The 13,814-nt window shown below is 31.9% G+C and overlaps 1 protein-coding gene across 8 annotated transcripts in view; it reads left to right on the top strand.

Moving 5' to 3' along the window:
- Nucleotides 1–12,777, top strand: part of LOC123916287 (zinc finger CCCH domain-containing protein 38-like) — a 60,226-nt gene extending 47,449 nt beyond the window's left edge. Inside the window, exons 1-7 of one of the 8 annotated variants that reach the window (XM_045967708.1) lie at nt 4,125–4,310; nt 5,190–5,980; nt 6,731–6,795; nt 7,539–7,924; nt 8,872–10,127; nt 10,289–11,301; nt 12,310–12,777. In XM_045967708.1, coding sequence (XP_045823664.1) covers nt 7,578–7,924; nt 8,872–10,127; nt 10,289–11,301; nt 12,310–12,342 — 2,649 coding nt within the window. In that variant the 5' untranslated portion in view covers nt 4,125–4,310; nt 5,190–5,980; nt 6,731–6,795; nt 7,539–7,577 and the 3' untranslated portion in view covers nt 12,343–12,777. Of the gene's footprint in view, nt 1–4,110; nt 4,311–5,189; nt 6,796–7,538; nt 7,925–8,871; nt 10,128–10,288; nt 11,302–12,309 lie in introns of those variants that run through there. The other 7 variants (XM_045967710.1, XM_045967714.1, XM_045967712.1 and 4 more) reach the window with 7 other exon arrangements.
- Nucleotides 12,778–13,814: the final 1,037 nt, after the last annotated feature.

The raw sequence follows: 13,814 nt of genomic DNA on the forward strand, positions 1-13,814 counted from the left end.
TTCAACTTGTTCTTTTTCTGACGCCCCCTATTCGTAAGATTTACAGGTAGCGCCAAAGCATTTCAACTTGTTCTTTTTCTGACGCCCCCTACTCGTAAGGTTTACAGGTAGCGCCAAGGCATTTCAACAATTATTCATTGTGGTATAAAAAATATGATTAAGGAAATAATGAATATTGAGTATAATAAAAGGAAACTATAAAACTGTAAAAAAAAAAAAATCATAAATGTGATGAGAAATAATTGGGGAAGATGAAGTCTATCATTATTAATGAGAATTAATTTTAGTCCATTAGATTTAAACAAAATCAAGGGTGGAGATGTGGAGTAATTCTTTAAAGTTACTCTTGGAGTCAATACAACTTTTTGAACGTGTTTAATTTTTATATATATATATATATATATATATATATATATATATATATATATATATATATATATATATATATATATATATATATATATATATATATATATATATATATATAGGAGGGTTATATTGACTCCAAGAGTAAGTTATAAAAGCTACTCCAAATCATGGCCTTTGTTTTTAATTTCAATTAATGGCTAAGATTGATTCATAATAATTAGTTGGGTGAGACTTATTTTTTTATCACACTAGAAAATGAACATTATCAAAACATTCTTCAAATTGAAGAGAATGAATTAATTATAACCATTAATTGTCAAAACAAGATCCTCCCTTGTTTTTTTTTTTTCCAACTTCTACTTGCATATTACATGAAATCTCTTCAAAAACATTGACATCCATTACTAAAAACTTGTTTGTTTCTTCAACAAAATCATTACAAATTAAATTAACCTATTGTTCGAATTTGTAAAAAAAGAAAACAAAAAATATTGAACTAATAACAAGAAAAGAAAAATACAAGCAAAGAGAATATTGTAACAAAAAAAGCATACACCACAAAAAAAAAATGGTACACTTGTAAAATTGAAAAGAAAAGATGCCGTAAAAAATTGTATGAAAAGAAGCAGGATTGACAAACGATTAGTGTTACACCATTTCAGAGTGTGTGGAATCCTTGTTTTCCCATGTGATCAACAAATAAGTCTCAATTGATGATTATAATTGATTCATTCTCTTCTATTTAAGGTATGTTTTGATAATTTTCCAATACAATAAAAAAATAAGTCTCACTTTGTGTTTTATGATCAATCAATCTTAGCCATTAATTGAAATTAAAATCAAAGGTCATGATTTGGAGTAGCTTTTATAACTTACTCTTGGAGTCAATATAACCCTCCTCATATATATATATATATATATATATATATATATATATATATATATATATATATATATATATATATATATATATATATATATATATATATAGAGGAGGGTTATATTGACTCCAAGAGTAAGTTTTATAACTTACTCCAAATCTTGACCTTTGATTTTAATTCCAATTAATGGCTAAGATTGATTGATAATAATTATTAAGGTGAGACTTATTTCTTTGTTGCACTGGAAAATAAGGATGATCAAAACATACCTCAAATAGAATGAATTAATGAATTCTTCTACCATAAAAAAAGAAGAAATTAAACCATTAATTATCAAAAATCAAAATTATCAAAATAATGATTCTTCGCCTTTGTTAATTTTTTATACGCATAATAAATTGCATAGTAGAAAGGATAAAAATACTCTACCAAAAAAAAGTATAAAAATACAAATGATAACATTTGTACCAACAAAAAAAAGAAAACAAATTTTAAACCAAAAAAAAAAGGTAAACAAATGATTGCATAAAAATAACAATAATTGGTACATTTTCTTATAAAAAATATACAATAAAATAATCAACTCCATTTAAAATAGTTCAACATAACAACGGCAAAGGAACACATGAATAAAACACATAACACAAATAAATAACCAATATTATGTACCAAAAAAATAAATTAAATAACCAACATTAACTCTTGCCATAAGCATAATAAGAGCTAAAAGTTCAAAAGCAAAAGATATAAAAATCCAAAAAAATCATCACTATGGTCCAACCATCATCATAAACGCGGATTGAACAAACATAAAATTAGGTGTATAGGCAAAGAGAAGAAAAGAGCACACATGAAATAAATGGTGTATTGTCAACAAAAAAAAAAAGAAAAAGAAATGTTGTACTTAAAGTGTCCAAAAAAAAAAATGGTTTATTCGTAAAAAAAATAATTGTGTACTTACAATTAATTGCTAGAGTTAATATATTCTATTTAAAGTATGTTTTGATAATCTTGATTTTCAAGTGCAACAAAGGAATAAGTCTCACCTTAACAATTATTATCAATCCATCTTAGCCATTAATTGGAATTAAAATCAAAGGTCAAAATTTGGAGTAAGTTATAAAACTTACTCTTGGAGTCAATATAACCCTCCTCATATATATATATATATATATATATATATATATATATATATATATATATTTGACGTGTTTAATTTTAAACGTAATATGAAATTAATAATTTTATTTTTAATTTAAAAATTGAAGTGTTATGAACAATAATTAAAGAAAATATGACCCAATCAATATATTATTAATTTTAGATTTAAAATAAATATTAAATATTAAATATTAAATAATTCATATATTTTCTCTTTTTCTTATTAGGTAAATATAACTAGGGTTTTTCTAATCTGTGCAACGCAAGATTGCACAGGATAAGCTTGAGTAATTAATACTTATTTAAACTCATTGATGAGTCAATTTTTTTTCTCTCTCCCCAATTTTTTTCTCTTAATTTTTTTTACATTAACTTCTCTTCTAATTAAGGCATACTCTCTCTATCCCTCTTCTATTATTCATCGTAGGAATACAAATATCCTCTAAATACACACAAAAAAAAAAGTTATCACAGAGGAAAAACAACACTGTTACACACAGAGGCAAAAAAAAATGCAGGAAAGAATTGAGAATAGAAAACAGAACAACAACATAACACACGACAACACGGGCCAGAAGTAAAAATCAAATTAAGCTATTAACTTGCTCTAGTATAGCAACCATGTGAGTACATATGACTGGTTCTTTTTTATCCTGGTAAACTTTTTCAAAGTTGGAGGAGAGAAAAAAAAAATATTCAGAAAAAAAATAGAGAGGAGTAGTTACGGTAAAAAAATATTAGAAGAGAAAAAATTGATTAGGAAAAATAGGCAACAGAGAAAAAAAATTGACTCATCAATGAGGTTAAATAAGCATTAATTACTCAAGCTTATTCTGTGCAATCTTAGGTTAGAAAAACTCATATGTCCATCAACATATCTTGTAAAAGAATAATATCTCTCATTTTTTCACCTATTAAATATGACTCTTTAAATTAGACAAAAAATAAATAAAAAATATGACTCTTCAAATCATGCTTGTCATGTGAGATTAAATATTACATATCATTGAAATACACCGTGATTGTGTATTTTAACCAATGTTTTATTTTATTTTTACCAAACCATTATTATATTACTAGCGGACTAGACATGCGCCTATCTGTGTCTATCTTATTAAAAATCTTATATTATAGTGAATTTGTTAATAAAAGATTTTGCTACTAAACAAAAACATGTCTTATATTATGGTGAATTTGTTAATAAATGATTTTTGCCGCTAAAAACAAAAAAGCCAAGGATATTATTGGTATTATGAAAAGTCCGCACAAAAAATAGTTGTATCCTCTTTATATATAGTATATAAATGTATGTTTTTTTTAAGTATATGTTATTTATCAAATTACTTATTTATATTTAAATGTTCACAAATCTTAGCTCAACTCATAGAAATCATGCATGTCAACCTTTTATTAAAAAAAATTAATACATTTTTTAAATTTTAAAACATATTTTATTTTTTAAAATATTAAAATGTCACATGAGAAATTTTTAGTCAAAACGGGAGCTAATAAATGCAAAAAATGTAAACTTGGAGGGTCAAAATTACACAATTAACATTTAGAAGGTTAAAATTGCAAAATTGAAATTTAAGAGATCCAAATCGCATAATTGTGAAATTAAGGGGCAAAACTGTATTTAAGATTTAAGAAAGAAAAAAAAAAGCAATAAAAGAAAAACATGTTTGATTATGCAATTAAAAAATAGAAAAGATTTGTAAAAAAAAAAACGAAAAGAAGAAGGTAAATCCATCTCAATATTAGTTTTCTTGTCAGAAAAACGAATCTTCATTTGCTCTCTCTCTCAAAGCTTTGCTTCGACATATGGCTAAATTCCGCGCTCTCGTCGTCTAGGGTTTCTGTCTCAAACAAATCACTGTTCATCATCATCATCACTCACTTGTAAGTCTTCTATCAACTTTCCATGTCTTGTCTAGGGTTTACTGTATCTCCCTTAATTTCAATTTCGACCTTCTTTTTAAAACCTAATTTAGCTCGCCATTAATTGCTTTTCATGCCTATTTGCTTTAATTTGAATCTGATCTGATGATATACGAATATATTGCTACTGTATTGATGGTTGTACTGTTATCGATGTCGTTGTATTTTCACCGTAGCTAATACTGAAAGGGAACTTCGGAGATACCAGAATGAGAACCATTGAAGCTGTGAAGGTCGCAAATTATTGGAAATTTCTCTTTTTTTCTGATCGCCGTCGATATGCTTAGTTTTAGACTAACAATAACAATGTTCAATTTTCGCTAAAACTCTTTCGCATCTGTTATTATAATTTCTTCTAGTTGGAATATCTCCTTAAGGTCTATTCTGTCTCTCATAGACAGAAACTAGCATTCTGATGCTTAATTCTGGTCTGGATTGATTTGGCGAGTACGGGGCTATGGGTACTTTTGATCGTATGTTTGTTTTCTTTTTTATCTTTGACTCTAGAGCGAAATGAAATCATGTCTTGTATACCACACTAGTTCCCCCAGTAACTGTTATATCGTTATTTGGCCACTTCTAGTTGTTGACCGTACCAATATATCTTTAGACTTAATTATTATTATTATTACTATCATCATTAATTTTGAACCTAAAGTAATACTTAATTCTTTAGAATTTTAACCATAAAAGTGGCTGCATTACCCAGATGCGAAGACATTAGTCATTAGGCAGTTCCATAGTTGAGTCGGTGGTCTCCTTCCTATGTGCTTTAGTTGTATGTATCTCAGTAAGAGTACAATATTCCAAGTGCTAATATGAGATACACTTTTTCTGCAGTAATTTTATGTGATCAATGCGTGGAGGTGTTACCAAGTTCAATCAAAGTAGCTGATATAAATGATTCAAATGGCATTTGATCCTTCCACAAGAGCAATATTGAACATTTAACTCTTTAATCAAATTTGATATTGGATAGTTTTGAAGGCAGAAGCTTCCAATATATTCCAAGATTGCAGAATAAACCACCGGCTAGTTCAATGATAAAAAATAACGTGTCACTTTATCTATTAAGTTTTACCTGACTCATTAGTGTCCTATCTACATCAAGAAAAGAATTGGAGATAATCAATGCAATACACTTGTAGCTTTGACTTAAATTTAAGTGGCCAATTGTTGAGTGTCCTAAAAACTGTACGAGATGCATCGAGTCCTAGATGTTGTAAAAATGTTATACAATGCTTAGATTGAGTTTGATGTAATACAAGGAAAATATAGTTGTGACCAAAAAGTATCAAACAACATTACAAACAAACCTATCTTCTCATGAGCTAAACCTTACAAACAAACCTATCTTCTCATGAGCTAAACCTTTTGTCTCTCAAACAACTGCCATGACTTTGCTATTTAGATCCTCTTTCTATGTTAATCTGGTGTCATCGGTGAATTATACACACTCGAATTGCCCCATTGGCAGTGATGAGGTCGTCATTTTTTTTTTAAATCAATGCTTTATACCTCGGATGCAATTTCATTGGCGTCAGGGCCTGGAAAAAAATGGATAACTTGGCGCTAACAAAGATGAGGAAAGATGTGGGAAAATGGGACGGAAATATTAAGCTTCACTCTAGGTTTTTATGTTTGCTTTTGTCTCCATTGCTAAAGTCTAGCCTCCTTATTTTCTCTTGATGTATAAATAAATGAACAGTTTTGTTATAATAAATATATTTGTATTTGATAGGAAAAGTCAAGGAGATTTAAATCATTGTTGACTACTGAAAAAATTAATTAAAAGAAAATAAACTAAATCAAGATCAAAGCTTTCAGCCAAAGAGAAAACATCTAGTCCCGAGCTTAGCTGAAAAGGTGAAACAAATTCCATACCCCTTCCTCCCCACGACTAACCATATTGTTTGGCAAATCCCCACAAATCTATTTTCTTTCTTACTAACTTTCCTGCAATAGGTGTTAATCCCCACCTATCTGTGAGAATAAACTTGCAGAACATTTTGGGCCTAATATTAATTTTTGTGTATGTAGTCTATCATATAGTTTTTATTTTTTATTATGGTAACAATGACCAAACACACTCTGTTTTACTCAGAGGCCTTATATTTTTGCTTTTTGTTGTTGGGCGATATGCCCCAATGCACTCTGTCCTCCTTATCGATTAATCTTATCGTGGTATTGGAAGAATTTTTGGTCGAATCTTTGACTCTTATGGTTCTAATTTTCACCGTTGCTTGCTTTGAATGAAACTTCTACCTCCCAGTTTTGGATTTTATCTTAGACCTTTACTTGAATGTGGAAAATGGAAGGTAGAAAGTAGGGAGTGTAAATGAAAGGTTGGATTGTTTATTTTCTCATTTTTTACACAGCAGAGAAGGCAGATAATCAAAGGATTGAAAAGTAATTTCAATTCTATTGCATAGGACTGAAAATCAAGGTATAGAATATTTATGATTAATGCCCATCAATAATTTTTTTAAGCAAAAGATAATAGTGTAAACAAACTTTGTAAACCCCATCTGATGAAATCTATAGTTGGTTTTGTAATTATTCACAATGCTGTTCATGTTGTTTGGACTATTGGCATTGCATTTGCGTCAAAACGACAGCTGGTTTTGTATGAAATCGTAAATGAAAAAATTCGTTCCGATAGATTCTACCTCCTAATTAAGAAATATGTTGATTTATAATTTAATATCCAAATACAATTTATATTAACTTTTACCCCTTTTCTTATATTTCTAGCATGTCCGGCCTACATGATCTATGGAACAACTACACTTCTGTTTCTGGTGTTAGTTGAAAATCCTTTTGGTTGTTTCCTTATGTGAATTAATCCGATCTGTCTGTTGCACTCTAAGATGTCTAATCCCAATCTGTGACACTTGATGTTCAATTGGATTGGTTCTATCATAGATCTTGAAAAAATAAGAACTGAAAATTTTCATCTCAGTAAATTATAATATATATCCATATGAAATGAATAGAATTTTCAGCTAACTGGTTCTCTATGGGATAGATGTTTTTCTTTGCTGCTTGTTTTTTTTAATCGATGTTTGTGTATTCTTTCCTAGTTTTCCTTGTATTTTATAGTCCTGTGTACAAAATTTAGTTCAAGCATGCGGATATATTTCAGGTTTCTTTCTTCTGGTGATTTATTATTTGTTGTTGTTAACTCAGAGCACACAGCTTTATTCAAAGAGAAGCTCTATTGTTGACATGAGTGAAACTGGCAGAAAGCGCTCTTCAAAGTGGGATTTGAGTGATGAACACAGGCAAATGCGATCTGGGTGGTCCTCTGCAGATGTTGCTGGTAACAATAGTTCAAAATGGGCTTATTCGGAAGGAAATGATAAATTAAGACCTGTTATGGGATATTCATCAAAAGAATCTTTTTCTGGAGGCAGAGGTTCATATGAGGATGATGCTATGAATGAAGACCATAGAATTTTGGATACAAGAAGAGAATGGAACACTGATGGAAGTTACAGCAAGAAAAGGTCTCCTTGGCAAGAGGAATGGGAACCAAAGAGACGCAGTCAATCTCCAATAAATGGTTGGAACAGGTCAGTCTGGTTTTATTTTCTGAGTATTGATACTGACAGAAGCTTTATATATTTTTTCGTATTTTACTGATGGTTTGTTGTGGGACCATGACTCTAGAGAAACTTTATTGTGTATATTTTAATATAGTAATGTTCAGAAAGTCCAAATAATATCCACTTTTTTCCTTCTAAAGCGCTTGCATTTTATTGGAGAAGCTGTGCACCCTCAGGACCGTGCTCTGGCACCTGCGAGCCCTCAGTAGTATTGTTGAGATCTAATGGAAAAATGAGTTACTACTCAATAGTAATTCTTTTTTGGTTCAAGGACGTTTTAAAGATATCATAGACATTTTTTTCAGCTACTTTTCTTTATTGCAAACACCTGATGCATGCTGGCAATCATGACGATTGGATACTTCATGAAAGATCATGTGATATCTATTTGATCTTGAAATTCACACATCTAGTGATGTTATCTTATGTTTAAATTCACTATGTAGGAATTGCAGAAATTGTATTTCTTAGTAAAAGAATGAGATTACAAGGCAATATATACACTATACACAAATGGGCTTCTGGACCCAATACCTCAAACCTAGTAGTCTAACAGTTATATCTTCCCGACTAAAACAACAGTTTTATCTTCTTGAGTAAAGCTCAGAAGGTGCAGTTTTAAAGACACCATTTATCATTTATCTATTATGCCACGTTCTGCTTCTTTATTTTGGAGGATGCATTCCATGTCTGTATTTGTGTTGAAGAGCTTTTTTCTTAATGAGTATTTGCTTTAATTTTGCGTACATCCTTGAACTCGTTTAGATTTTTTCCAGGGTATTAATTGTTTGAGTTGTCATAATTTCCATTATTAAATTAAATATATTGAAGATAATATTGTGTCCATTGTTAAAACATTTCTTGATGCATTTGCTTTAACTATCCGTCTTTCCTGGGATTTTGGTCTTTGTCAGGAGCAGTCGGAGCCGGAGTCAGAGCCGGAGCCCTCCTCGTGGTTTTAGGCGGGATTCAGGCATTGATGACAGAAAAAGGATGAGGGTTGTAGGATCAACGCGACCGTGCAGAGATTTTGCTGTTGGTAAATGCAGAAGAGGCAGTCTTTGCAATTTTCTGCATCATGATAACCAAAATCGTGAGAATAGTTGGGAGGGTAAGCACAGGGAAGATAGAGCTCCCAGATACTCTGCTACGCATGAGAGAGGTGACCATTCTCTTAAGAGTGGTAGATCTATGCACGATAACGATTCTGACGGATATGGTAAAGTTTCTATGGATGAATTCACTAGAGAAAGGGAAGATAGAGCTCCCAGATATCCACCCCATGAGGACGGGGACCGTTCTCTTAAGAGGGGCAGATCTAGTGAAGTTTGTACAAATTTTGCAAAAGGCAGGTGTAGAATGGGAACATCTTGCAAGTTTGTGCATGATAACGATTCTGATGGATATGGCAAAGTTTGTATGGATGAATTCACTAGAGACAGGGAAATTGACAGAAGGCACAGAGATAATTCTTTTGAGCAGGGTGGCCGGCATGTGCCTAATCGCACTAGTGATACTCCTTGCAAATTTTTTGCTAATGGAAATTGTCGAAATGGTAAATTTTGTAAGTTTTCTCACGATAGGCAAGCATGTAGGAGCCCTAATAGAAGATTAAGGGATGATAGATGGGCAAGAAATCCAGGTAGAGATCATCAAATGTTGGATAGACAAAAATGGAGTGATTCCATGAGTCCAAATAGAAGGCCAAGAGATGATAGATGGGGTTCGGATGGCGATGTGGCTGATCCAGATAGAGTTGGGGACAGTCCAAAGCGAAATAATAAAGTTTCTGTCTCTGATACAACAAAGCTGATCGAGAATAAAAGTGGAAATGTAGATGCCACAGACCCAGGATTTACTACTTTATCTGTAACGGATGGATATGGGCATGAATTAGATAAGAGTGAGCTGCATGGTAAACCACCAATTTCAAGTGATACGAAGGAAGCTGATTGTTGGATAGAAGAAAATACCGGTGGCAACATGCACGGATCCCATTCAATAGTTACAAAAGACATTTGGCCAGGTGATGCAGAAATGTCTCCTGATTGGAATTATAAGACAGGACCTTCCAGCCATATGGAAGAACCTGGACAGAATAAGCACGGTATAAGGCAGGGTGGTACATATTTAGCCATCTCAGAACCCGACAGAGTACAACTTGCTCCAGGTAAACACGTACTTGATGTTCCTGTAACTGTGCAGCTTTTGTAAATTTAACCCAAATTTTAACAAGTATAATGTTGTTTCATTGGAATGTGATGATATATGTGAAAAATAGTTCCAAAGGTTCTCACACAGACCTAATATTTTCTACTGGTGTTTTTATAGGACAAAGCATCAATCAGAATGCACAGAATGTTAATCCTTTGCATACTTCCAGCTGCCATGAAGTTGAACAAAGTCAAGTGGATGTTCCCATTCTTCCTTCAAGTGGAGGAATTGTTGATGCTACACACAGACAAGAAGTATCTACTGAGAAAAAGTACACTGTGGAACCAAATATCACAGATTCAGGCTTATCACAAGTTAGGTCAATAAATCCTCCAACACAAAATGCCGTAAGCAATGAACAACTTGCTCAACTCACAACCTCTCTGGCTCATATCCTAGGAGCAGGTCAGCAGCTGCCGCAGCTATATGCTGCTTTAAATTCTCACGATTTAAAGGACAGTCCTTCTCAAGCAAAAACTCAAGTGCCTGCAATGCCTGTTTCAATCACATGCATCAATCCTGTTCCTGCCGTTGGATTCCCAAAGCAGTATGGTCCCGTGAATGATAGTATTGAGCAAAAAAATGCTGATGCAAGTGGTGTTCCCCCAGCCATCCCTCCAAGTAAAAATATTGCTGAAGTGGAAATTCTGTCACAGTTGTCTAACCCTGGAAAACAAAATTGTGGTGATTCTATTAAGGGTGCCTCCTCAGAACTTGTCAAGAGTGATAATCTAATCCATTTGCAGCCTGGTCAAAACACAGTGGTGAATAAGGATAACAATGAAGAGGTAGCTAAGGAAAGGAAAAATTCTGAAGATGGTCATAAAAGTACAAAAGAGAATGGTCCACAAAACACAGACCAAAATGCTAGGCCTGATGATGCCAAGCAAACAAAGGAGATGAAAGGGATTCGTACTTTTAAATTTGCATTGGCTGAGTTTGTTAAGGAGCTTCTGAAACCAGCATGGAAAGAAGGTCAAATAACTAATAAAGAAGATTATAAAACCATTGTGAAGAAAGTTCTTGATAAAGTAACGGCTACCATGCAGGCGGCTAATATTCCTCAGACACAAGAGAAAATTGACCAATATTTGTCATTTTCAAAACCAAAGCTAAACAAACTTGTACAGGTCAGTCAGTGGTGGCAATTTATTACCATTTTGTTTTTAAAGAATTTCAGATCTTCTGCATTTTCCTTTTAAATATGAAAATGAATTTAGGTGAAACTATGGAAATCATTGAATTTCTTGAAAGCTTAAAATTTATGTTATGGAATTGGGCCCTCGCTGACAAATGGGATAAATTTTGAGCAGAGAAAAGAAAAGTTCTGACCCAAAATTTTATATATGTAGATAAATTCAATCATCACACTTTTTGAAATCAATCAAAGTAGTTTTGACTTTGTTTTGTCCATCTTTTTCCAGATTGGACTATTGTTCCCTTAGGAATTAAAATTACGAGAGAAAGTCAGATATCTTATGTTGTTGAAAAAATTATGGCCCCCTTTAGATAATTTAACAGGTGTAAAGAAGACTTGTAGAAGTATTAATAAGGAGGGTACGCCAAATAGAGGATCGTCCAATTTAAAAAGGCGAGGGAGACCAAAGAAATCTATAGGTCAATCCATTAAATGATATTGATATTGATTTAAATGATCAATACGTAGACATGGTTTGGTTTATTACATGACACTGACGTTGTTTGTTCCATGCTTCTGGCTTACAAGAAAAAGGCTTGCTGCTGCTGCCGTTTGCTAATAAAAGTTTACCCAAATTCTTAAATTTTATCCATTATCTAGTTTTTTTTTGCCGTTTTAACAAAATCTCACGGGACATTATTTTCTCTATTAAAAACATCAAATTCAAATTCAAATTGAACTTACACTTTTCATTTTCTGCTAATTGATCTTAATTCTGAGCTCTATAAGACTGTAATTGTTGACGAATATGTAGATATGTATTTCAAATGTCTAAGCTGTATTTTGCTGTTAAGAGACATATGTTAGCTTCTGTATCTGCATTTGCGTTTACATTTGAGACATTTTCTTTTCTCAATGTTTGATGGGTTTGAAACTACTACTATTTGATTGCTTGTTGCCTTTCCATCTTGTCCCATAATTCTTCTCTTTTATGTTGCAGGCATATGTGGAAAAGGTTCAGAAGCCCCAGTGAAATTACACAATTTGGCTGCCAAATTTACTATTTATTGTCTTCAATGTGCACTATTCCTTCTTACCTCTGGAATTCTTTCGCCTTTTGTTTGTGTACCTTGTTCCTTATCTTTGCAGCTGTTGCGGATGTTTAAGAGCTTTCGTTTTTGTTTTTAATAATTTTTCTTTGTTTTTGTCGGATGAAATTGCCGAGTATCTACTCCCGTTAGTTTGCAACTTAAATGTCAGGCAATTGGTATGTAGTTTTTCTTTTCAAAACCAGTGATCATGAGACATCCATTTTTTTTTTCTTTTTTCTGAAAGACAGATTGATTCTTTCATGCTTGGGTGTGTCGCCTTCAAGTCGAAAGTCTCAATTGTCAGTAGTCGTGTGTTGTAATCATTCTATTTGGTATTTATAACCAGAAACATTAGGTAGTCCGAATTTTTTATAGCATTAACTGGCATTATTATAAGTCTTGGAGCAGATGAGTATTTTTACCGTTTTTATTTAATCACTTTTTTGAATCCATATTTTTATCCAGTTGTAATATTACTCAAATCTAAGTTAGGTTCTTTTAAGAAAAGCTATATGGATACAATGGAGTAGACTTAGGCATGTTTGGATTTATGAAATGGGATGGAAGATAAGACATTCAATTGTTTGGATATAAATAGATGTGAGTGGAGTTAAGGAAGTTGAATGATGGGAATGCTATCAATTGGTTGATAAGATCATAATTTTATTAAGAGGTTGATAAGATAGTTGATAACAAAAGTTGTCCTATGCAAGAGCATCAATGCACGAATTGGCCTCACGAAAGATGTAATTAATATAAACTCGACAAAAAGAATCATTTATCAAATTGAGGATCTCGATCAAGAGAAGTTCGAAATTCACAATAGTAGTGCATTCATTTGTAACTATAGAATCCTTTAATATAATGAACGAGTGAGTCTGTCTTGAAACTATAAGGGGTTTTCTATTTCATTTGTAACTATTGATCATAAGTTTTTTTGACTTAAGTATTTGTTAAACTACCAATGAAGATCAATTCAATTAGTAAGGAGTTCTCATATCCTGCAAGGAGAAATTCAATTTCCATTGTCCATGTGAGGATCTCTTTTGATGAATGATATGTAAGTATCTTTGTAAACATTTGTCGAGTCTTCGGACCTTTACCTTGTCGAGTTTCCAAAACTCAACTCTTCTAAATTTATGTATACAAGAGAAGAAAAAAAAAAGTATTTGTTAAACCTCAGCATATAAAACTTTTGACTAAAACAAAATTACACTATTTACTTTTGACTAAAACAGTTTTTCTAGACTTAAAATAAATTAAGACTCATGTAAGGTCTAATCAACACTATGTCTACGTGGAGATGATATTAACTCGAAGCATTATCATTTAGAAATATATAATTGCTAAATGCACAATGACAATTCTTGAACAAATTATTATGATGAAACAATCATTGAAACCTTTTCTTACT

Source organism: Trifolium pratense, linkage group LG3 (genome assembly GCF_020283565.1).
Source record: "Trifolium pratense cultivar HEN17-A07 linkage group LG3, ARS_RC_1.1, whole genome shotgun sequence".
Lineage (NCBI taxonomy): Eukaryota > Viridiplantae > Streptophyta > Magnoliopsida > Fabales > Fabaceae > Trifolium > Trifolium pratense.